The sequence below is a fragment of the Corapipo altera genome, unplaced genomic scaffold (assembly GCF_003945725.1).
Source record: "Corapipo altera isolate COAL_440 unplaced genomic scaffold, ASM394572v1 1, whole genome shotgun sequence".
NCBI classification, from domain to species: Eukaryota; Metazoa; Chordata; class Aves; order Passeriformes; family Pipridae; genus Corapipo; species Corapipo altera.
This window is the reverse complement of record NW_020884873.1, coordinates 23026969-23049652: the sequence shown is the minus strand read 5'-3', so window position 1 is coordinate 23049652 and position 22684 is coordinate 23026969. Positions and strand designations below refer to the sequence as shown.

At 40.7% G+C, this 22684-nt stretch overlaps 1 protein-coding gene across 1 annotated transcript; it reads left to right on the top strand.

The window, feature by feature from the left end:
• Positions 1 to 2034: 2034 nt before the first annotated feature.
• Positions 2035 to 22237, top strand: PLEKHG7 (pleckstrin homology and RhoGEF domain containing G7). The gene is made up of 11 exons (XM_027664991.1): positions 2035 to 2082; positions 4067 to 4162; positions 6371 to 6466; positions 7755 to 7868; positions 9584 to 9758; positions 11667 to 11782; positions 12826 to 12919; positions 14000 to 14079; positions 15324 to 15483; positions 20211 to 20308; positions 21735 to 22237. The coding sequence occupies exons 1-11, from the start codon at positions 2080 to 2082 to the stop codon at positions 21840 to 21842; spliced, it is 1140 nt and encodes a 379-aa protein (XP_027520792.1). The 5' UTR covers positions 2035 to 2079; the 3' UTR covers positions 21843 to 22237.
• The last annotated feature ends 447 nt before the right edge of the window (positions 22238 to 22684 follow it).

Below are 22684 nucleotides of genomic sequence, written 5' to 3'. Positions count from 1 at the left end.
AATCAAACACATGTTTCAAAATTGGCTTGAGTTCAGAGCCTTAAGTTCAGAAAATAGAAATCCACATAATATACTGTTCCAGAGAGCAGATAAAAGTTAGGCAAGCACCTTATAAGTCTGCACCCACAGCACTTAAGTTAGTTCATAAATAATGATTCAACTTTTTACATGGCCTGAAAACACAAAGCCAAAACAAAAGCAATTGTTTTTATTTCATGATCCCTCACACAAACTCCTGCTGCCCTTTAAGCTTTCTGAAAGCTCATTTTACAGACACTACTCTACAGCTGACCAAGGAAGCTTATTCAATACATAACTCAAAAAAAAAATTAAAAATAAAGAAGTAAACAAATGTGTAACTTTTTATATCTACATCAGGAGGATGATTTCAACTATGAATCTGTTGTTACCTATGGCTGACAGTGCTAAAGAAAGCAAAATATCTTATTTGTTCAGTTTTCTGAGGGTAACCCATTGTGTTACATAAATAAGATCTTACACATCCAAATGTAAGGCACCTACACACCGCACCCCAACGTATGAAGAAGCCTGTCATCACTGCCTTGTCTCTATTTAGGAGAGCAGGGAAGTATAAAGAAACCACTCGCTGAAGGGCAAACTTCTTTCAGATTAGAGTAAGGTTACAGAGCTGGGCAAACTTCAATAGTATGAATTAGGGCTGGTTTTTTGTCATTCAACAGGGTAAAGAAAAACAGAAGCAAGCATCTGATCTGGAAAATTGTCTTTCAACTGTTAAGATCATAGACTGCTGCACATATGAATTTTTCTGCTTTAAGGTATCAAAATACTCAGTATACTGTATCAAGGATATTTAACAGTGGGGGAGGAATTTTGTGTTGTTTTTAAGTTAACATTTTTCAGTACATTAATCTGGATAAACCTTCTGTAAAATTAATACATAAGTTACATTAATACATGAGGTATATTAATACATAAGGTATATTTTTGTCATTTGAAATGGAGGGGCGAGGGGGAAACTGAGGGTCACAGAAGGTTAGCAAGGGCCCCCAAGACCATCTGGATTTTGCCAGGGTTTCAGACTGTCTTAGGTCAGGGAAGTATCACCTTCAGAAAAAGGCCTCAAGACAACCCTCTCAGCAGCACATGCAGGTCTGGGGAAAGAAACTGCAACATAACAGAGATGTTACTTGGGGAATAGTCATCCCCATTGCTGCCTTAGGGTTGTGTTCAGAGGCAGCCACAGAGAGATCAGTGCCAACACCAAGGTTCGGCTGCAGAAATCCCGCCAAAACCTGCCTGCCAGATAAACAAGGCTTCTGGCCTCTAGCCACAGAAACACCAAGCTTGGGCTACCAGGGTGATATTCAGATAACCCACACCTAACACCATCCCCTCTCCAAAGCCAACCTTTTGTTTCTCATGTCAGGCTGTTATTTGCAGCTTCCCAGAGACATGGTAGTTGAGGACTCCTGTCAGTACCTAACTTATATGTGGACAACTGACGTTGGAGTAGGTCAGTAAGATGATAGTGGCCACCTTAAGACTAAACAAAACAATTTCCAAGTGACTATAAAGACATAGCCCTTTGATACCTTGATTTTATCATCTGGAAAACAAGAAGCTATCATATATCCCTGCCTTCCAACAGCAGCACGAGAGATTCAATTCCTTAGCGTCTTCAAGCTGCACAATATTTTTTGATACAACATCCCACAAACATAGATTATCCTACTGCATTACTTTCAAATTCACTGTGTTTATATTATAAATATTTTGGAGGAAAATGTCAGGGTTTTAAATTTTTCTAAGAAATCTTTAATCTTTCAGAAGAAAAATCACTAATACTGGCAGATGAGATCTTTATATAGGAAATAAAACATGGATTCTTCTCATAAGGTCTGAAGCAGTTGATGAAACAATTGGTGGTTTTCTTTCTTCTTCAATCAATAGAGTAAATCTTGGCATGAATTTATGAATGAACAACAGACTGAGCAGAAAGATGCCGACAGCCGGTTAGAAGTGAAAAAAGAAGCAGCAGTGTGGGAACTTTTCACAAGTGAATGCACTTACTTTCTGGATCATTTGTTGGTTCTCAAGATGGTAACTTCAGATTTTACTTCACAAAAATAATTACATTATTTGTTCTGCTGTCATCATGGCAGACACAAAGCCACCTGAAATTTCTCGTTAGGTGTCTATGGGGAATGACTTAAGCACTTGGTTTTTCCTCCCATCTTGCCTGCTCATCCTGTTTTCACAGTTCCCTTTGGTTTCCACCTTTATTTTGGCATATTTCTTCTAAACATCACTTTCTAGTGATGCAATCTAGTGCTTTGCAATTACCATCTGATTTCATATTCATTCAGCAATTTCAACTGATATCCCACTATTCCTCTCACAAACGCTGAACTGAAGCCACTCTCCAGTTGGCTTTTTCTGTACTGGACTATTTCAACTGAATGTTTCTGTACTACTAGTATGGAACATTATCATCTTCATTTAACTTCATATAGAGCTATAGCTAGATTATCCTGACCAGAGCATGAAATCCTCAGAATTCAGCAGACTGTAGTTCTAATATTACATGAAAACGAGCATACTAAAAGCAACTCCTCTCCCAAAAAATCTATATTACCTCCATCCTAATGAATATTAAGAGCTTGCAATATGAACAAGAATATTACACACAGTTACAAGAATAGCTACACTATTTAAAGTCACTACACATCAAAATTAAATGTATCCATTTAAAAGGATGGAAAATTCCATAAATATTTTCTAATATTTTTCTCTTATTCTACGCAGACAATTTCTGATTTTTATTAGTCAAAGGAAAGAGATTTGTGAAACATTTTCCATACTGCTGAAAAGTTAGCCTGGATAGTACAAGAAGTATTGCAAAGTAATGGAAACAGAGGAGTGGGCTGAATTTATCCTTGATGGGACAGAACAGGAATTAGGAGGAAAGGGAATGACAGGACCAGCTATTGGTCCTAGGTAGAAGGAAAGATCTTTTCTTCTGTACACTTTGTTCAGAAAGCTGAAAAGATTAAAAAGTAGTGAATACTTGGAGGGATGATAATAGCAGACATGCAGGCCCCTTGGTGAGTCTGATGTAGGAAACCACAGACAGGTCTTAGCCAGCTCTGCATGACCCATGAATGATGAACTATTCAGTCCACGCCGGCTTCCCAAACTCTCCTGCCAAAGAACCCATTGCATTTGGGTAACCAGTTTACAGATACCTACTTACTTCAAAGTACAGAAATATTCCACCGACTTTAATGAACCTCCACAGGGAGCTTTAAGACCACCATAAATTCCCTTTAAGCTCTCAGGTCAACCTCCTCATGGTAACTAGAGAGTTACACAAGGCTAAGCAAACACTCTCACTAGCTATTCACTCTTGGCAACTGGGTGATGGGTTTTTCATCAATGCTTTTTACACATAAAAAAATCTACTTGGTAATCCATAAATTTTAAGCCTTTTTCAGATTTAGGTCAGATTCAGTACAGCTCAATCAGTTTAAATAACATAAAATCTTAAACAGCTAATAAATACACATGCAGTTTTCATGCAATGGAGGTTAATAAAACAATTCAAAGAGATAAAAAAGTCTTCACAGGGCCTCTACTTACATTATTCCAACAATATATTTTTTTCCCATAGTAACTCTAAACAATTTAAATGCATGGAATAGGAAGGAAAACATTTAGAAAGATCATAGAAATGTGTAACTGTGCCCTGATGTTACTAATTCCTTCATGCAGGGAATCTTCAGGTGGCTCAGTTGCCCCTCTTCTGCCAGAGATCACAGCAGGGACATAGCTGCTTCTGTGGTAGCCACAAAGAAACCCCAGAGACATCACTCATATCCTCTTCCACACACAAACCCCAATATTTAGCCTTCAGTCAGATCAGGAAACTTTTCTCAGAATGCCATATTCTGCCCTCCCCAAATCAAATTCTCATTTCATAATAATTACAGTACAAATACATAATTTTTTTTTCTGGGGGGGGGGGGGGAAGATACATTGAATTGGCACAAATTGTATATAATATGGATTTGTTTTGGTTTTAAAGATATTTATGAACACCCTAAAATACCTCCAGAGTAATGAATTTCTCTTGGATGTGGATTTGTGGAGACTTTTTGCAAACTTAGAGGAGTTAAACAAGGTGAGTAAAAAACCAGAAGTGTTACTGAGATAGAAATCAACCAGCCCAATAAAAGAAGACAACAAACCATCCATAAAGTTTCTATTCAGTTTCAGTGCTCACATTTGGAACTCTGTTCAAATAGTAAGTGTTCTCATTTCTACTTGGTATATCAGTGAGGCTCAAATATAACCAGTGCAAATCATTCTCTTGTGTCTCCAGTAAAAGATAAACAGGCATTTTAAACACAGAGGAGAGCTCATTTGGCAGTTGTTTATGAAGTAAATACAAGTTTGAGACTATTTCTGATAAGCAGTGACCTTTTAAAAGGATTTGTGAAGATAAACTCCTCCTACACAATCCTCACAGCAAAACAGTAAGCATGGCAAAATAACTACTACAATGAGTTCCCTTTTGCAAACAGACAGGCACGAAGACTTTGCTGTCTATTATGCCACTCCAATAGGGCAAGTTAAAACAAAATGGTGACCTCCTTTCTGCAGCTGAGGTTTCCCGTGGCATGTGTGTAAGGATCTCTCCCACACAGACTGGATGCTCTGTGTTCATGTGCTACTTACCTCCCACGGTCCAGGAGGAGGGAGGCCACAAGGCTTGGCTGTGATGTGCTCCAGCTCCTTGTTGCTTCTGGTCAGTTGCTGAGAGATCACTTTCAGTTCCTGAAAGTTAAGAAAACTATAAATCCATATTACTTTAGAAGCAAAGCAGAAGTTTTTCTTAGTTTGAGGGCTCTTTTACAGGACACCTTATGCTTAACAGTAAAATGAATTTTGGAAAGCAGTCTGCAGTTGCCTTAATTGAATGACTGCTCATAATCACATCACTTGCCCTAAACCAGTTGTTGAGTTCAAGCTTCTTTTTGTATTGTATTTCCCTTGCCTTAGTAGTGAGTATCTCCTTTTTTAGCCAAAACAAGAAAATCAGGAAAGGTCTTCAAAGTAGGGACAATTAACCAGAACTCAAACACATGAGCAAGGCACTGCTGCTCAGTGACAGACCATGTACCTGGTGAGCTGCAGAATGACCAACCAAGCAGATCTGGAGACACAAGGAAAGAGATTTTTAGCTGACGTGTTTCACCTTTTGTTTGTTGTGGACTAAGACCATACATGCAGGCAACTACTAGAGTTCAGCAGATCTGTGGTTGTTGATTTCTTTGTTCTCTTTCAAAGAAGGGAGTGGTATATATTGCTGTGTGCTCTGAGCTTGGCTGGAGCTTGGTCATGTCTTGAGAGAATTATCTTTAATACATTTCCTATTTTACTTTCTAATTTTGTTGTCCTTATTAATGAGGATGACAAATGATCATCTGTTATGCGTACTTGCATATAAAATAGTGATTAAATGTAGGAGAAAGTAGCTGCTGTCAATGCCTTTTATGCCTTTTTTCTTGAATTTTACAGCATGTGTTTCTTCTTGATAGCAGGCTGAATCCATGAAAAAATGCATGCTATAAAAGATGTAAATGTCAAAATTAAAGAATAGGTATCATCCTATAAGCAACCTTGCCCCCATAAACACATCAAACAAAGCAGTGTGCAGGTACAACAGTCCCTAGCAGTATCACAGTGGATGACATGCCCTTCTGGCCAAAAATTTGGCCTAAAACTGAGCCCAGTCATGAATTCTTGTAAAAATATTGTGCTCAGGAGGCAAGTGTGGGCTTAGGAACAGGCTCTGACTCCCCTCTGACCTATAATGTGGGTACTCTTGAGTCCAGTTCAAACTTACATGGAATATGTGACTTTTTGTAGCATTTTGTAGAAACTTCTCCTATCTTCAATTGCATGAAGCAAACTCAAACTATGAAAGATGGTTTCTTCCTCAAATGGCTCTGAAGGCTTCCTTAATTGTCACACCTATGACACAAACAACCAGTGTTTTTCAGTAGACACCATTCACCCATTGTCAATTTTCATGTCAACCTATATTAAATACAGCTGCTACCCTAAAAATAGTTTAAATGGAATAACTAATCTTGTTTCAAAGCTTTTATCACAAGTGGGTATTTCTATAGATTTGTTTTAGTTTCCAACTAATTCAAGCATTCTGGGCATAATTCTGAAGATAATTCTGGCAATGTCAGAGAGAAAAGTATAGACACCCACTAGGCTTGGAGCCTTTTGAGAGCCCAGGAATGGGAAAGAAAGATGTTTTAATCTTAACTTCAGGTCACTGATGTTAATCTCTCTCTTTTTCCTCCTTACTTAGATAAGTCTCAGTTTTCTGAAAACTTTTTTTCAAACTGTGAAGGAGCATATCAGCAAGTCAGAGTCTCCCTTGGATTTCAGTTCCATACTCAGAACGGTAATACAATCAGAAATATTTTTGCTTTTAATAACAGTAGGTCCTTGCAGCAGACCATTTATCATAGCATGCAGGTGCTTTAGAACAATCAAGTCAGTCAAGGACATGCCGTCTGTCACAGGCAGTTTGGTCTCAGCCTCAAGCAGCTCCTATCAGCAGGTCGTTTTTCTTTTTATTCATTGGCATGGTTGAAGTAGTTGTGGAAATGTACTCTGTATGTGCAACAAAGTGTGGAAAGATTTTCCCTTCCTAGTGAAGAGCAGCCCCAAACCCTGAGGAGTCTTGGCCACTGGCAGAGGAGAGCTTCCTGCTCAATGGAAGGTGTTTCCTCAAGACCAGACCCCAGCCCCATCACTAGATGTTCCCTGCCTCCTTCCACCCCTTCACATGGATCCTCCTTTACTCCATGGACCAGACCCACAAATGTTTTTAAGTGCTTAATTAAGAGCAGAATGGGACTGAAATACCTATTACACTTTGGCCTGTGTCTGCTAAGCAAGAGAGAGGCAGAAACACAACTGCCTTGTTGCTGCCAAGCCCTGCTTGCCCTGCAACCTTTTTGGGTAGCTCTCTAAGAGCTCTAATTCCCACACAACTTCCCAGTGCTTCTAAAGTTGGAAATATCAATACAGACAGAAAATCAATTAATGGACCTGAACTTTCCCTAGCAGTAGAGGCCATTAGAAAACTTCCAGGACATACTAAAACAGACCCTACCTGAGTGTTAAGATTTTTAACAGGGAAAGGCAGGCTAAAGCTTGGTTTCTCACCCTGTTATCTCTGACTTCAGGTATTCTTATTGATAATGTTTGTGTAAGACAGAAAAAATCCCAGACAAAACTGCATTTTATGATGGACAACATTCAACATCTCCAACCTAAATGATGTTATGCTATTATTTCTAAGAGCTATCTAGCCTACTCAAACAGTAAAATACTAAGCTGCATGAAGTCATCAAAGCTATTTCATAGGTAGTGGTTTTATCTTCAACTTCTACATGAATTTCACATCATTTATTTTTAATGAGAACAAAGTCTAAAAATGTGTCACACCTCTGCAGAGCCATTAGAACTGTGCTCCCATGCATTGCTTGACTGATTTTTTTACTACTTTACACTTCTATTACTGTTTAATTTGCCCTTTACTTTTTTAATTCCCCCTTTTCCCCTTCCCCTATTTTCCTAGGTACAATGAAATCTTAGGTAAAATATTACAAAACCAAAACCATTGTTTCTCCTTTCATCATAATATTTTCCTTTTCTGATGAATTTCCAAGTCTTTTCTGCAGTTTTTCCAGGGTGACCTCTGCCAGACACACCAGATTTATTGCCTTAATTATACTTCTGCTGTCTTCTACTTGGAAAAACTGAGACTGAGAGAAGATTTTGGCATCTACCTGAAAGTAAAGTGATGATTTTGTTGTTATTGTCTTCAGAACTCCTACCTTATGACAGGATTTTAACAGCAGACTAGGAAAGTTCATTCAGACTGTGTAGATAGCATTTCACATCAACTTTTTGAGCTGCAGAGGCTAACATCAATAAGAAGTCCCCCTTCTGAGTGTATGTTCACCTGCACATGTGAAAGTCTATACTTGTAATTTAGACCAGATAAGAAGGGAAAGCCAAAAGGGAGGAACTGGCTGCATTTTTGGAGGTAGAAAACACATACTACTAGCCTCTGTAATTTAGGTATTTTGCACGTAATCTCTTGACTCAATGACCTCCACTTTAACAAAGTGAAATGGTTACAGAATTAAAAAAAGAAACAAAAATCAAGCCACATTGTAAATTCTCTCTCAAAACAACACCATTGAGTAAGCATTTATCTCCCTCTAAGGCTGGAAAGAGCTATCAGTGATGTCTTTACCAAGTTGCAGCACTAGAGTAGGTTCTGTCTTTGCTGACGCCACATCTGCCTGAAACAAAAGCTCCAGCCAGTGCAGTGGTGGAGATCTTAGGGAGAAGACTCTGCTCTTTCCAATATCATCAGCAGACCAGTGTGTCCTGTAAATACCTAAGACTGATCCTCAACATTACAGGTTTAGAAAGAGACACCTGAAGTAGTGAGCTTTTCTTACTGGCAGCCCAAAACTGGGAGGACATGTCCTTGTAGCAGGACATGTCAACTGCAGCTTAGGCCTTGGAGTTTCTCGTTGCTTGCTCCCTGACAGGGATTTCATACATTCATGCCAAGGAAGAAGTTCCCCAGTGGCAAGTAGCAGTGACCCTAAAACCTAAGGCGGCCTTCAAACCTAATTCAGGTTAATTTTCTCAGGTTTTCCTGAGAAAATCAAAACAGGAAATAAATAAGAGCACCATTTTGTCTGGTGGCATGGACACAGCATCTGGAATGGAAAGCAGCAATGCAGAAAGTGCATCTGGAGGAGTGATGCAATTCCCTCTGTAGAAAACTGTCCTGGTTTTGGCTGGGATAGTGTTAATTTTCTTCCTAGTAGCTGGTATAGTGCTGTGGTTTGGATTTAAGATGAGAGTATTTTGATAACAGTGATGTTTTATTTGTTGCTAAGCAGTATGTAAACTACATCAAGGATTTTTCTGTCTCTCACCCCACCCCACAAGCAAGGAATCTAGGGACACAAGAAGTTGGGAGGGGACATGGCAGGGACAGCTGACCCCAACTGACCCATGGGATACCCCATATCATGTGGTCTTCTGCTCAGTATATAAACTAGAGGGAGAACTGGCTGGGGGGCCTCTGCTCTGGAGCTGTCTGGGCATAGGTCAGTGGGTGGTGAGCATTGTGTACCTCTTATTTTGTATATTCTAATTCTGTTATTTTTTTCCCACTGTTTCTGTCTTATTAAACTGCCTTTATCTCAAAACACAAACTTTATTTTTTTATTTCCCAGTTCCCTTTCCCATCCCACAGAGGTGAGGGGAGGAGAGAGTGAATGAGTGGCTGTGTCATTTAGATACCTGCTGGGTTAAACCATGACAAGAGCCTTTATACTGCCCTTGCTCTCTCTGTGAGAGAAACTCATGTTTCACGAGTCCCTGTCTCATTAGAGTCAGCTAATGATGTAGAAAACTCTTTGCTACCTCCCAGCCAGGGAGCAAGCTGAAGCCTAAGGCAGGTTTTCCTTGTCTTCAGCAGTGGTGTGAACAAAATGAACAGTGCAAGAGGTTGCATTTGCCAGAGCTGCTGGTCGCTCCTCTGCATCGACTGACGCGCTATCCTCTCCTCCTTAACAACATCTGGAAGAGGAGCACTGATGAAACAGAGAAAGGCCTTATCCAGTCACTTAAGGAGAAAGTGGAAAAGTCCATAAGTAAGTATGCAATTACCAACTAGCAAGTTACCTGGCTTTTTTGTGCATGTCTTTTGGAGTGTGAATTGGTCCAGTCTGTCTGCAGAAAAGCAATGAGGATGTTCCTGCCTTTCTACAGTCCTGAGCCTCATTCTGTAGGGAATTACTTGGGCCACCTTGTGCTGCCAAAGCTTCTCTGAGCAATGCCACAGGACTCCCAAATCACTGAGTCACTTGTATTTTCTCAGAATCATCTGCATGACAGGCAAACAACTAAGAGCAGATCACAAATTGGAACAAACCAAGAAATATCTCAAACAAAGAAGTCTTTGAGTGGGATTTATGTCTTGGGAGGATTATTTTGTGGCTGATTCTTAATAGGATAAATTTGCACTCACAAGGGGAATAATACGTCCATGACCTTTCACTAATGAAAGGGTTCTACCATGTAAAGTAGCTGAAGAGTTGTCTCAGCTACAGATTTTCTCTAAGTATTGTGGAAAATAAGGGGTTGGTCTAGGTATTAATTTTTTCCTGCATTTTGTTTTAGGTAAATAATTTATTAATTCTATATTATTTATTAACTCAGTCTTGTTCAAGAAGCTTTAAATGCATCTCTAAGTGTCTTATGGTCATATAGTTCATCAGCAGAGATTTATTCCCCAAAGGCTTCATGCAGTCCCCACTGAAGTCAGACATGACATTACATCAGCAAAACACTTATCCCAGCAGTCTTGACAGGGAGAAGTGCCAAATAGTGCTTCATTCTCATGAGCAGCACATCAGGGCCTTGAGCCACCCAGTATGGTTGGTCACTCTGTGCTGCCATCCTTCTCCTCATACCAGAGGCTGAAGGCTTGAGTATCTCCCCAGGAGATGAGGAAGAGAGAGAGTTAATGTATTCTACAGATACTTCTTCATGGGTAAATACTCCCAATGACAGAATGACCACCTAAAAGAGAGACTCGGGTTCTTTTTCTTCTTGCCAAGTCTCATGAGGTGTCTATCCTAATGCCACACAAGAAGCACACTTTTCTGCACAGAACGGGTCCCATAGGAAAATAAAGAGGTCTTGTTGATAGCCTAGAGATGTCTACTGGGAGGACAGCAGTTTTAGGTATGGCCCCAAAAGACCATGGGATATCTGGGGAATATTACTGGCAAAGAAATAGGTCCTTTCAGAAATTAGAGACCTCTGGGTAAAGGAAACCAAAGATAGAGAGGTGATCCCTCTTTATTCACAGACACCTGACAAGGATCTGCCTTCATTTTTTGATCAGTGAATCAGTGACAAAAAGACAGTTGCAGTCTCAGCATTACCCTTCTGGTGGAGAGGTGTGTGTCTGAAACCATCATCTGCACTATAGCTCAACCTGAAAAGTTGAAATTGAAGTTGCAGGTCCATTAGAGCTTTCCCCATATTGGCCCTAAATCTGCAATGACTGGCCCATTTTTCACATTCTGAGGCACCCTCACCCCAGTTAAATATTTCAGTCACTTCTGGCAACACTTCCTCCAAAATTAATTCTCAGTAATTTCAACAGTATTTTTATCAGGCTGTAAATAATGAAAATTATTTTTCTCTCACTATACCACACAGTTTAGAAAGGCAGGACCTTTTTAAAGATATTTTTTAAGATTACAGTTTTATTGAGTTTTATATGATTTCCTCTGTTCCTCAGACAGATTAGTAAACACAACCTTTTCATTTAGCAGTGAATTTAAGCATCTTTGAATGCATGAATTGAAATTCTGTCCCTGTTGATCTAAGAAGAGTTCAGGCATTTTTTACAATGAGGCCAAGATTTCATCTGGGGCCTCACATGTGAGGCACTTTGGTTTCACTGGAGAAAATCAGTATTTAGCATCTTCTAGAAACAGGACTGCTTATGCCAACCTTGGCAGTAACTGGGGTTTCACACATTTCAGGGGACCTGGAAGGTAAAGTCAAGTGGTTGGACAACTTTCAGAAGTTCAGGCAGCTGCAAGAGGTCATAATTTGGCCTCAGGTCTGGGATCGTGACAAAAGGTTCTTTGTCCCAGAGGTAAGCAGATTTGAAAGGGTATTTTTAACCTGGGGAGAATTTAGTTTCCTATCTATTTTTATAATGTGGTCTAAAGTTGGCTGGTTTTCTGTATTCTATTTACTGGGGATGGCTCTGCTCTAACAGGACCAGCTGCAAACACTGTAGCTGAACACACACAGTGCCCTGGATGACAGCATGGGTTGCGCTTAGTCTTCTCAACTTTCCCTTACAGTACTTGTTGGCTATCGGTCTCGTGCCTGTATTTAGCCTTAGATGGAGTTTACCACCCACTTTGGACTGCATCTAAGGCTAAATACGGGCACGAGACCGATAGCCAACAAGTACCATAAGGGAAAGTTGAAAAGAACTTTGAAGAGAAAAGAGAGCAAACTCTCTTATCTGCACTTTTTTATATGTTGTGTTATTGAAAGGAATGATATGGAATACTTCCTTAGATTCCTGACCCCATCGCTAAGGAAGGCCTAAAAATCCAAGAAACCAACCCACTACAGCTTAGCTAGCATCCAAGAGAGTGCAATCATACAGTCCAGGAAGACTCTCCAATATTTGCTTTTAGGGGACAGAATGAAATGGGATACATGTAAGTATTACCACCATTTTACAAAGATATTAATTAGAAATTATTTGCCTCTCTCACTCCTTGAGCTGAGCCAAAGAACTTTCCACTTACATTTTAGTAGCATTACAAAAAAATTATACATTACACCTGGGTGTGCACCTTTCTGCTGCAGTTATACCCTTACCCAAATAGACAGACTTTAAGCAGCACTATGGTAACATCATCGAGTCTCACCTCAAGGATTTTGTCTGTTCACATACAGGGCTGCAAAAACTATTAAACTCACTTCAGAAAAGTAAACCTCAGCTTAACATTTCAAAAACATAAATACATTTAAGCAATAGCACTGCTGAAGAAACACAGCTGTGCTCAGTTATCAGCTGTGTGACCTATTTAGCCTGAGACACGAACACATGTATCTCCCAGTTCACCATCAAATATGCAAGAATACTCATTTTCTCTCTCTCTCTTTTGGGTCAAGGGTTTGAAGCAAAGCTTAAGAGAAAACAGCAGTGAAAACATTTTGTCTTCGGCGAACAGGCGTCTCCTTCATGAAGGGAGGCTGATGTTAGCAGGTAATGTCTCTGAATGTCCTGGTGTTGCGAGATAGCTTAACAGAATTATACATTGTCATGGCAGGTCCAGAATGAACCTCTGCAATAGCACTTAGGCAAGTGCATGAAAGAAAAAGCAAATTTACAGCTTGTCATAGAGAGATTGAGATACAGGCAAATTGCCAAAAGGATAAGTAGTCTGTATGATTGCTTATTGCCACATCTGGCTACTCAGTCTGCCAGGTGCTGAAGAAATCAGTTTGGCTGGCCAAAACCTGCCACTCAAAGGAAGCCTTTGCTGTCATATTGAAAAATGTGGAAATAGGAAAACAGGCAGTTTAGACTGTCCTATACAAAGTGCCCCACATGGCAGGGGACTGATGTCAACATATCTCACTGCTCTAGCACCATGTCTAGTATGTGTTTCCCTGAAAATTATCGAGTCCAAAGGTATTTCCTATTTTTATTTCAACATCGTCTCTACTAAGTCTGCTGTTCTGATAGATATCTTGGAACAAGAAGGTGTTATCCTGCCAGGTGGCTTCCCTTTCATGAGCAGAGCTCTCATACAATATGCCATTAACTTCACAGGTAGCAGAGTGAGCCCACACAAGCAAGTTGATTTCTACAACACTTACTATCACCCTTGTATGATGATATCAATTAACATTTCATCACTGCAAAGGCACATGAAAAGGGCAGCATACCAGGAAAAGGTGGCACTTTCCCATTTCTCTGCCATTTTCAGAAGTTTCACTGCTTACCAGGCAGGATTTGCTATCTATATCATGCTGATTGTTGTATTTGTACGACATTGATCCAGGTAATTTTTCCTGGCAGGCAAGTAGTTGTTTAATTACAATGAGGTAGCTGCTACAAGGTACAAGTATTAGTAGCCAAAACGACCAAGTAACATATGATTTACTGTGTTTGACACAGACTCACACGACGAATGAGTAGTTGTAAACTATTGGAAGCGAGGCTTCGCTGTTAAAAGCGTTTTGTACGATGCCGTGACTCACAGATATGCCTCATCTTAGAAGCAGCAATTCCTTAAAATAATCACACCGTAAAATTGATTTTTTTTGTTTTCCTTCTCAGAAAGCACAAGACTCCTTGATGTCTACCTCTTCCTATTCGATGATTTCCTACTAATTACCAAAATTAAACGTAACAAAAAGGTAATAACATATAGAGATATACATGGTTGCAGTTGTAATGTTTTTTAGTTTGGTAAGTATTTTGAAGGTACTTTAGCAGATTGATCTAACAACAAAAATACAAGATGACTAATCAGCATGAAGAACGATAATACCTTATGCTAACAGCAAACCATAACACTGATTCAAAACCCTGCTTCTAGGCTCAGCATGTTACAGGAACGCTACTGTAGGAAAATTTACGTTAAAAGACCTTAATATTTTCTTGATGTTGCTCTCATGCTGGATTCCTAAATCTCAGAAAAGGTTCAAGAATGGAAAAAGTTTTCTAATGTTCCCTGGATGACTCAGTTCAGTAACCTGAGATTTTTTTTATCCGAGAGATATCAGAATTGTTAGAAAGAAAGAAAAAAAAAAGGAAAAAAAAAAGGAAAAAAATAAGGAAATGCTAAAATTATAGAAGGTTGGCTTTATTCTCAGTTCCTACATTGCCTGTTGTCCTCTCTTTGCCTTGATTTCCCCTAGCTTAAAGCTAAGATATAGTGACTCTGTTCAAGACAATGTTTCTTGATGAATGGTGTTATAGAGTTCTATAAATAATAAAGACCTGTATTTAGCCACCAAAGAAAGCCACTGAATGACCCAAACTTCCTAAAGCTTCAGTGTAGGAGTGCATCTAGCTAATTCAGTTTATGAAGCTGATGTAAAAAAAGTCTAAATGGACCTTTGCTAAATCTCAACAAGTTTGCATCTGATTTAAAGACTTCTTGCGGTGGTTTTTTTTTTTTTAAGAAGCAGGTGTTCTGCTTTAGAGAGAAAGGAGACAGAGAAAGCATGCAGTAAGGGATTTGGGACCAGCAGCACCATCCCTTAGAAACAGTGGTGGTGAAGGAAGCAGAAATTCAAGGGACCTGGTACCCTCGGGCAAGTCTTTTCGAGGGTTGTCCCACATACACGTGTTGGTGAACCTTCTGTGAAGGGGTGCAACTCATCTGGAGCTCTGGGAATTCTCTATCTTCTGCATGTATGTGAGGGGAGATGGTGAAACACACCTCCAAGGAATGGAGAAAAAGATCTGCTATTAAAATAAGGAGGGAAGGTGAAAAAAATCCTTTTGAACGTCTTTGGCTGTTTTCTGCCTGTGGCAAATAAGCTGTCTGTATATCTTTGATAAGAGAAAGCACATGATTTAGAGCTCTTTAGTGCCTATACTTCATGAGCAGATGGCAGACAACAAGCTAACCAGCTTCATTTTCTATTCCCAGAAATATGGGGGCTCAGACACCAGCTTAATCTCTGTCTGTCCTTCCCTCACTCCTGAGCTGCAGTCCATCATAAGAGAGGGTGGATTTTGCACAGTCCTGGACCAGCCCATCCCACTAGACAGACTGAGACTGAAAAACATTGAACCCATCCAAGTTACAGGTATGTGCCTGCATGCATTTGAATGCCTTCATAAACACCACGTCAGTGCACTCTGTGTGTGGTAGTATAAGGATAAGATGCTGTTTGTCCACAAACCCCCCCAGATGCCTGGAGTGCAAACACAAGTGCCTCAGCACTGTGGCTTCACAGCTCTGCTCTTGCTGTGAGGCATGAGCTACTGCCACAGCCTTTACACCCCATGGCCCCCTGCCTCTAACAGTGACTTTCACACACATACCAGCGACTGTCAGGTATTATCCATTCACCTCAAAGGAGGAAATAAGACTCAAATTACTTCTTTCTCACAGGCCAAGTATTTCCCTGCCCTAACCGTCCCTCTGTCAAATCCTGGGCCTCTTTCTCAAGTACATTTTCAATTTCATACTAGTTATGCAGCATTTTTTCACCTTTCCCACTACATTGTTCTCCCAGGGGTCCTCCCACATGCACAGCAGCCATTCTCAAGGAGGCTGGAGAGGAGATTTACCGCCTGTTGCTACTCCTACTCACCTCTCCATCAGTCCTTGAGAGGATGAAAATCACCCACCACACACCAATGCTTCCTTGTTCTCAGACATCCAAATGCATCACTGGGAAAAACAACCTCCTATAACTGGTGCTGTGCAGTTGGGTGAGGAGGGGAGGAGGACTGACTTCTAGTGAGAGTGACCAGCCTTACCCTGTCAAAAAAACATTCCTGAAATCACCAAATTAGAGCTGGGGTGAGGGACCAGGCATGAAACATCAGACCTCCCCTTGGTCTGAGCTGCTGATGCAGACTCTCACACACCTAACCATGGTGGTGATTGATGCTACGTCCAGTTGGTGGCCAGGCACTAGTGATGTTCCCTAGGGCTCAGTCCTGTTTAACACCTTTATAAAAGGCCTGTATGAGGGAAGTGAGGGCACTCTTAGTTCACAGACTACTCTAAGTTGGGTGGCAGTGTTGATTGGCTGGAGGGTAGGAAGGCTCTGCAGAAGGATCTGGACAGGCTGCATCAATGGGCCAAGGCTTTGAAAGGGTGACATGCCAGGTCCTGCACTTGAGTCACAACAACCCTGTACACAACAAATCTGTGTGGTGCTACAGGCTTGGGAAGAATAGCTGGAAAGCGGCCCAAAGGAGAAGAACCCAGAGGTCCTGGTCGACATCTGACTGAACACGAGCCAGCAGTGGACCCAGGTGGCCAAGAAGGCCAATGGCCTGTGTCAGAAACAGTGTGGCCAGCAGGACCAGAGAAAATATTGTCCTCCCTCTGTACTCGGCACTGGTGAGGCCACACCTTGAGTACTGTGTCCAGTTCTGGGCCTCTCACTACAAGAAAGACATTGATGTGCTGGATCGTGTCCAAAGAAGAGCAACAAAGTTGATGAGGAGTCTAGAGGGCAAGACTTACGAGGAGCAGCTGAGGAAGCTGGGGGTGGTTAGCCTGGAGAAAAGTAGGCTCAGGGGAGACCTTATTGCTCTCTACAATTACAGGAGGTTGTAGCCAGGGAGGGGGTCAGTCTCTTCTCCCAGGCAACTAGTTGCAGGACTAGAGCAAATGGCCTCAAGTTGAGCCAGGGGAGGTTCAGGTGAATCAGGTTCATCAAGAAGAATTTTTCACTGAAAGTGTGATTAAGCATTGGAATAGATTGCCCAGGGAGGAGGTGGAGTCACCATCCCTGCAAGTGTTCAAGAAATGACTGGACATGGCACCTAGTGCTATGATCTAGTTGACATGGTGGTGTTCAGTCAAAGGCTAGACTTGATGATCTTGGAGGTCTTTTCCATCTTAATGGTTCTGTGATTCAGTCTAACACTGCCAAGATCACAGGAGCCTCCTATATCAAAGAGAATTAAAAGAAATACAAATCTCTTGGCTGCAGGGTCATCCTAATCCTAAAGACAGAGGAAAAGCTTAGGGAGCCAGAGTGCTCTGTAGGAAATCAATAGATAAGGAAAATAAACCCAGAGCCTGTAAAATTTATGATAACTTTGAAATATATTCACCTAGAGTATTTAGCATTCAGCATCAATGCTGAGAAGAAATAAAGTTAGGCAATAAAAGGCAAATGACTAAATATGAGATAAGGGGATAAACAGAGAATAACAACCCTTTTTTAAATGTGCTCCAGCACTGTCTGCCTGCTTAAGTTGTCTCCCTATGAACCCAGCAGAAACAGAGCAAACACATTAGCCACCTCTTGCCTGCAGGCTGGAGGAGAGGGCAGCCCCACATCCTGTGTAAGCCCAGGCAAGGTGCCAGGTCGACAGCTTCTGCAGCCACTCTCCAGTTTGCATCTAGAAGATTGGCCAAAAAATCCATAATGGGAATGGGAATAAGATTTTTGGAATTTTTTTTTCCAAGACAGTATTTCCTACATTCAGAGATTTCTAATCAGGGTCTTTCTATCTTTGTGATCCAGCATCAGAATAGACAAAGTTGCCTTCTGCATCCCAGCCCAGGTTCTGTCCACTGGTTATGACATTACCTGCAACCTGGACCTCATTGCCTGACTTCTCTACAGCTACAGCTGTTCTTTCCAGCTACAGCTGTAGCTATGGCAGTCTCTGCTACTAACTTGTAATCTTGCAACAACTTGGAAGCCCCATCCTAATACAGGACCCCTTGGGGAGGGGTACAATAAAAATAGTGAGAAAAATTACTGTAGAGAGCTTGCAGTTCAGATTTCCACCATTCTGTGTAAAATAACAAGCAAACCTTCTAGTGTCAACAGAAAATGTCCCTTTGCAGGGGAAAAAAAAATAATTAAATATTGTCTGGAATGTATGACCTTGGGGAACATTGCCAATCTATTTGCTGTCTCAAGGAGACTTTCACTGCTGGTAGCACTAAAAGATTAGTTAGTATGTTCTCAGAAAGTACATGTGATCTATTGCATTAATCAAAAATGAAATCCTGATTTTTGATCTAACTTTTGCATCCATTAGTTTGCTGAGGGTTGAACTCACTTTGGAAATAAACAAAGCTCAATACAAGTACTAGAAAAAAAAAATATGTTGCAATATCATAGAAACACCCTTTTGGCAGCAGGCAGGAAGCTAAAAATTATGCAAGATAATTCTAGTCCAAAGCCACCTATGTATCAGTGAAGGGACAAGAGGTAAAATGGTTTGCTCATAACACCAGGAAGCTACTGTAAAAGCAGAACTATCTGCAAATACCATAACAAAACTACAAGAGATGTAATTTTACATGTAACTGTTACAGAAGGAACACATCTCTGAAGGTTGTAAGCAGCAACATAATTTCTGATTAGAAGATCACTTTCCTTTTATCATTCTGCTCTGGATTTAATCTTTGCAACTACTTATTATTGCTCCATTAATAATGTTTACACTACATTTGAAAGGGCCAGACCCACTGGTATGTTACTGTATCAAAGACTGGTAATCTTTACAGCCACAGAATTGCTTTTAGAAAACATTATTGAGACCTTGATGCCAAGCATTGCCCAGAAAATTCATTTTTAGAACTGTAAAGTTCTATTTCCTATTGACCACAGACAGGCAGAAGGCATGAGTTCAGAAACATATTTCCTCTGCTGCTACAAATTTCTGCTGCTGATTTGCTGCAGTACTTTACCAGTCTGTGCTCCATTTCCCTTTCCTAGAAAACTAGGATTATAGGGCTCTTCATCTTGCAGAAACATTCTGAGCACTTGGAAATGCTTGGACAGGAAGCACTACACAGCAGCAAGATATTGTACATAGTACAAGACTTCAAGCTATATGGACTAGATGAATTTATCAAAAAGATATGTCAACTGCAGTAGGCTCAGAAAAACGCTGCCTTGTCCCAGCAGCTTGAGATCTGAGCTCTTCTCAGGCTGCATGGATTCAGGAGCAGAGCTCTGCTTAGAGTGAGCACTCACAGGGAGGCAATCCCACACCTCGGTCACCATTGCTTCATTTAGAGTAACATCAACTCCAGTTAAAAAAAAAGCAATGCCATGTGAATCCAGAGCATTAAAACAGGTTGCTGTGCCCCCTCCCTGCTACTACCAGCCCACCCAAGTATGCCTGTTGTCTACCGCAGGGTTTTGGCTGCCTGAAGATGCTTTTCCCTCCTCTTCCCCTAAACTTGCTTCATAGCAGACTTAAGCCACCCCTTCATTCCAGACGTGACATTCATGTTAATTTGTCCCCTTGCAAAGAAACCTTCCACATGATGCTCAACGTCATCTTCAGGACCAAAAGTCTGGCAGGAAACAGACTGGCAACATGCTTGGCCCTGCAAGATATTGCTGTCAGCAGCCAACTGGGGGCATCCCCAGAATGAGAACCAGCTCAGGCACACACCCAGGAAGAACCCACACCCACCATTAGCCCAAGTGCAGCCACTTTCCTATGTGGCAGTCGTCATACGGACTTCTTTAAACAAAATAAAAATAGGGCCTTTCTCTTCAATTTTTGATACTTGTTCTCCCCTAATTTCAGTTATGATTTAGTCCACTCTGAAGGGAAATATTTCTTAATGATCCTCAGCTAAACTTAAAAGCACCTTAGCTGCACAATGATAAAGTATTTAAAAATAAAAGAAATGCAAGCAGAATTACGATTTTGAAATAAGAAAGCTTCCCACACAACAAAAAAATTGACCCTATCAGGGTTGAAGAGATGATTACATATATCATTTCTTCATTCATAATCGATGTGATATAAAATGGGACTGATAGCTATATGAGGTGCATTTATATCAGTTCTTCACATTTTTCCACAGTCTTCAGCCTGCGAAATGCTTTCCTAATACAGCACGAAAACAGGTATCGGCAGTGTATAGCGGTCTTCTTGCTACAAGCTCCAACAGAGACTGCCAAGGTAAGTAGCACATCTTTTTTTTCTTCTCTAATTATACAACTACACTTTCCCTAAAGGAGGCTGGCAGCCTAAAAGTGGTCATGCTGTGATAGGAATCTATTACAATTGTGACATTTGACCAAAAGCAAAACAAAACAAAGTAACACCTTGGTGCTTTGGCTCACACATTTGTTACAGAATTTTTGCTGTTGAACATGTACCAGCTTTATATCAGGGTTGACAGCAGGTCACATTCTTGTTGAAAAACATTATCAATTCTGATTGCTTAAAAAAAAAAAAAGAGCCATTTCTTATGTCACAGAAGATGGTCAGCCCCTCCAGAGGAGTCAACACCAAACCCTGCCCACCAACTCACATGCAGTAGTACTCAGATCAGAAAACTGTCTTATGCTCATCTAGCACAACATGCATCTTGTAGTTTGAGACTGAACAGATGGTATGATTAATTTCACTGTTATATAAATTTGCCCCTCATTTTCACACCATATCCCATTTCTAGTAACAGCACTGTATATAACATCTGAAAGTGTGTCAGGCACTTCACAGTATTCCACTTTCTCATGTAAGTTGAATTTCATTCTGCAATACCTAACGCACAGAAGTTTGACCACCACTAATACTAATGCTTAAAAGTAAATGGCAGTAGACTTTTTCAAGAAAAAGCAATGAGTGAATTCTTTCCATATCCAAGTCACTGGTTGGTACTTGGAACAGATATCTACTCAAGAAGTTGTTACCTTTTCCTGTTACTGACATATGACCTTTCCTTTTCAAAGCTGCCTTCACACCAGGGCTACCATCTTCTCAATGTCATAGAATCAGAGAATAGTTTGGGTTGTAAGGGACCTTTAAAGGTTTTAGTCCAAAGAATTAATCCTTTTAAGAGTAGTCCAATATCTAATCATAGCAATTCAGAGACAACTCAGCTTCTGTGATCAGACCATCTGCATTAGCAGAGAGAGAAGGAAGTTACATATTTTAAATTATCTCTCCAGCCATCACCCCCTGTCCTCGTGCCTGGATGACAGCAACTATAGAGCTGAATGTTGTCAGTACAATGACAGAAACTGAAATTCAGATGGCAGCACACGGCAGATCTTGGAAGGGAACACAACTTGCAAATAGAACTGGGGCTGTCTTAATCAGAGGAACAGAGGCACTAATAAACATCACATAAAAACGGGTGAAATAGCCTGCAACAAACTTCACCATTACAAGCAAACAGAGCAAATCCTACCTTCCAATCAAAAAGGAAACATACACTGGAAACCTCTGGCCACAGACACAGATTCCAGCAGTGTGTAGTGGCCTGAACAAGAGCCTGAAGAAAGGCTAAATAAAACTAAAGGCTCTGGGTGTTTATGCATCTGAATTAATGGAATTTTTTTAGGTTGTCTTGGTTTACAAATATTTTTTCTTGTTACAGAAAGCATGGAAGTCACAGATAGAAATGGCAATTGCTAATTACACCACAAGACATGAAACCAAGAAAAGCACTGAGTTCTGCTTCCCAGTTGAATCCTCTGAAATTTAATAATGCCAGCACTGCACTGACACAGCCAGTCGAAGATTGCTGTGGTGATAACACAGTTATCTCTTCCAGACTGCCTTAAGTTTCTGAAACTAACAGATTTCTGACTTGACAAAAGTCAGCAGTTCGGACCATGCCATGTAGGAATAAATTGGAGGGGGAGAATGAGACATGAAACAAATGTATGGTTCCTAGAAGCTATTTTGCTTTATTTAGGGAAGACTGTGTCCATCCAAGGAAGCTTTAATACAGCTTGTAATTTCCTAGAAAGCGTGACAGGAAAAAAACCCTATGTTGGTGAGGAGAATTCATTCACCAGAGAAGTCTAGAAGGCTTATTCCATCATTCAAACTGTATTAATAAATTTCATTAAACTACAATTGTGTAGCCATAGCTCCTGATAGTTATGCATCTCTACCTACTGAACTATAATATCACACAGCGGTTTTTTGCACATATGTGTATATATGTATATATGTATATATATGTACGCACTTACCTGGTTCAGTCTCTCCAAATGCAGCCTAGTCTGCTGTAATACACACACTCCTGCTCTTCTCCTGTGCTTATGATGGGCAAGCTTTCTGGGAAAGGAACAGCCACTCAGACTCTGTGCCAAGTGGTGAATGTGTAAAGCAGGAGAGCAGAACAGAGTGCAGACGGCAGATCTGCACAGGGACAAGCTGCAAACATTTAGCCACAACTTGGCTGACATGGTCGTGCTCCATGTACCCAATCCCAAGCTCAGCTGCACACTGCATCATACCTAGTGCTCACCAGAGGCTCACAGTATCTTGAAACCAATGCTGACAGGACAGGCTCACAGTATCTTGAAACCAATGCTG

Bases quoted from the DNA above. Each gene is read 5' to 3' on its own strand.
- PLEKHG7 (XM_027664991.1), top strand. The intron at 9,759-11,666 runs GTAAGTATGCAA...CACACATTTCAG, and splicing joins GAAAGTGGAAAAGTCCATAA to GGGACCTGGAAGGTAAAGTC. The intron at 14,080-15,323 runs GTAATAACATAT...TTCTATTCCCAG, and splicing joins AAATTAAACGTAACAAAAAG to AAATATGGGGGCTCAGACAC.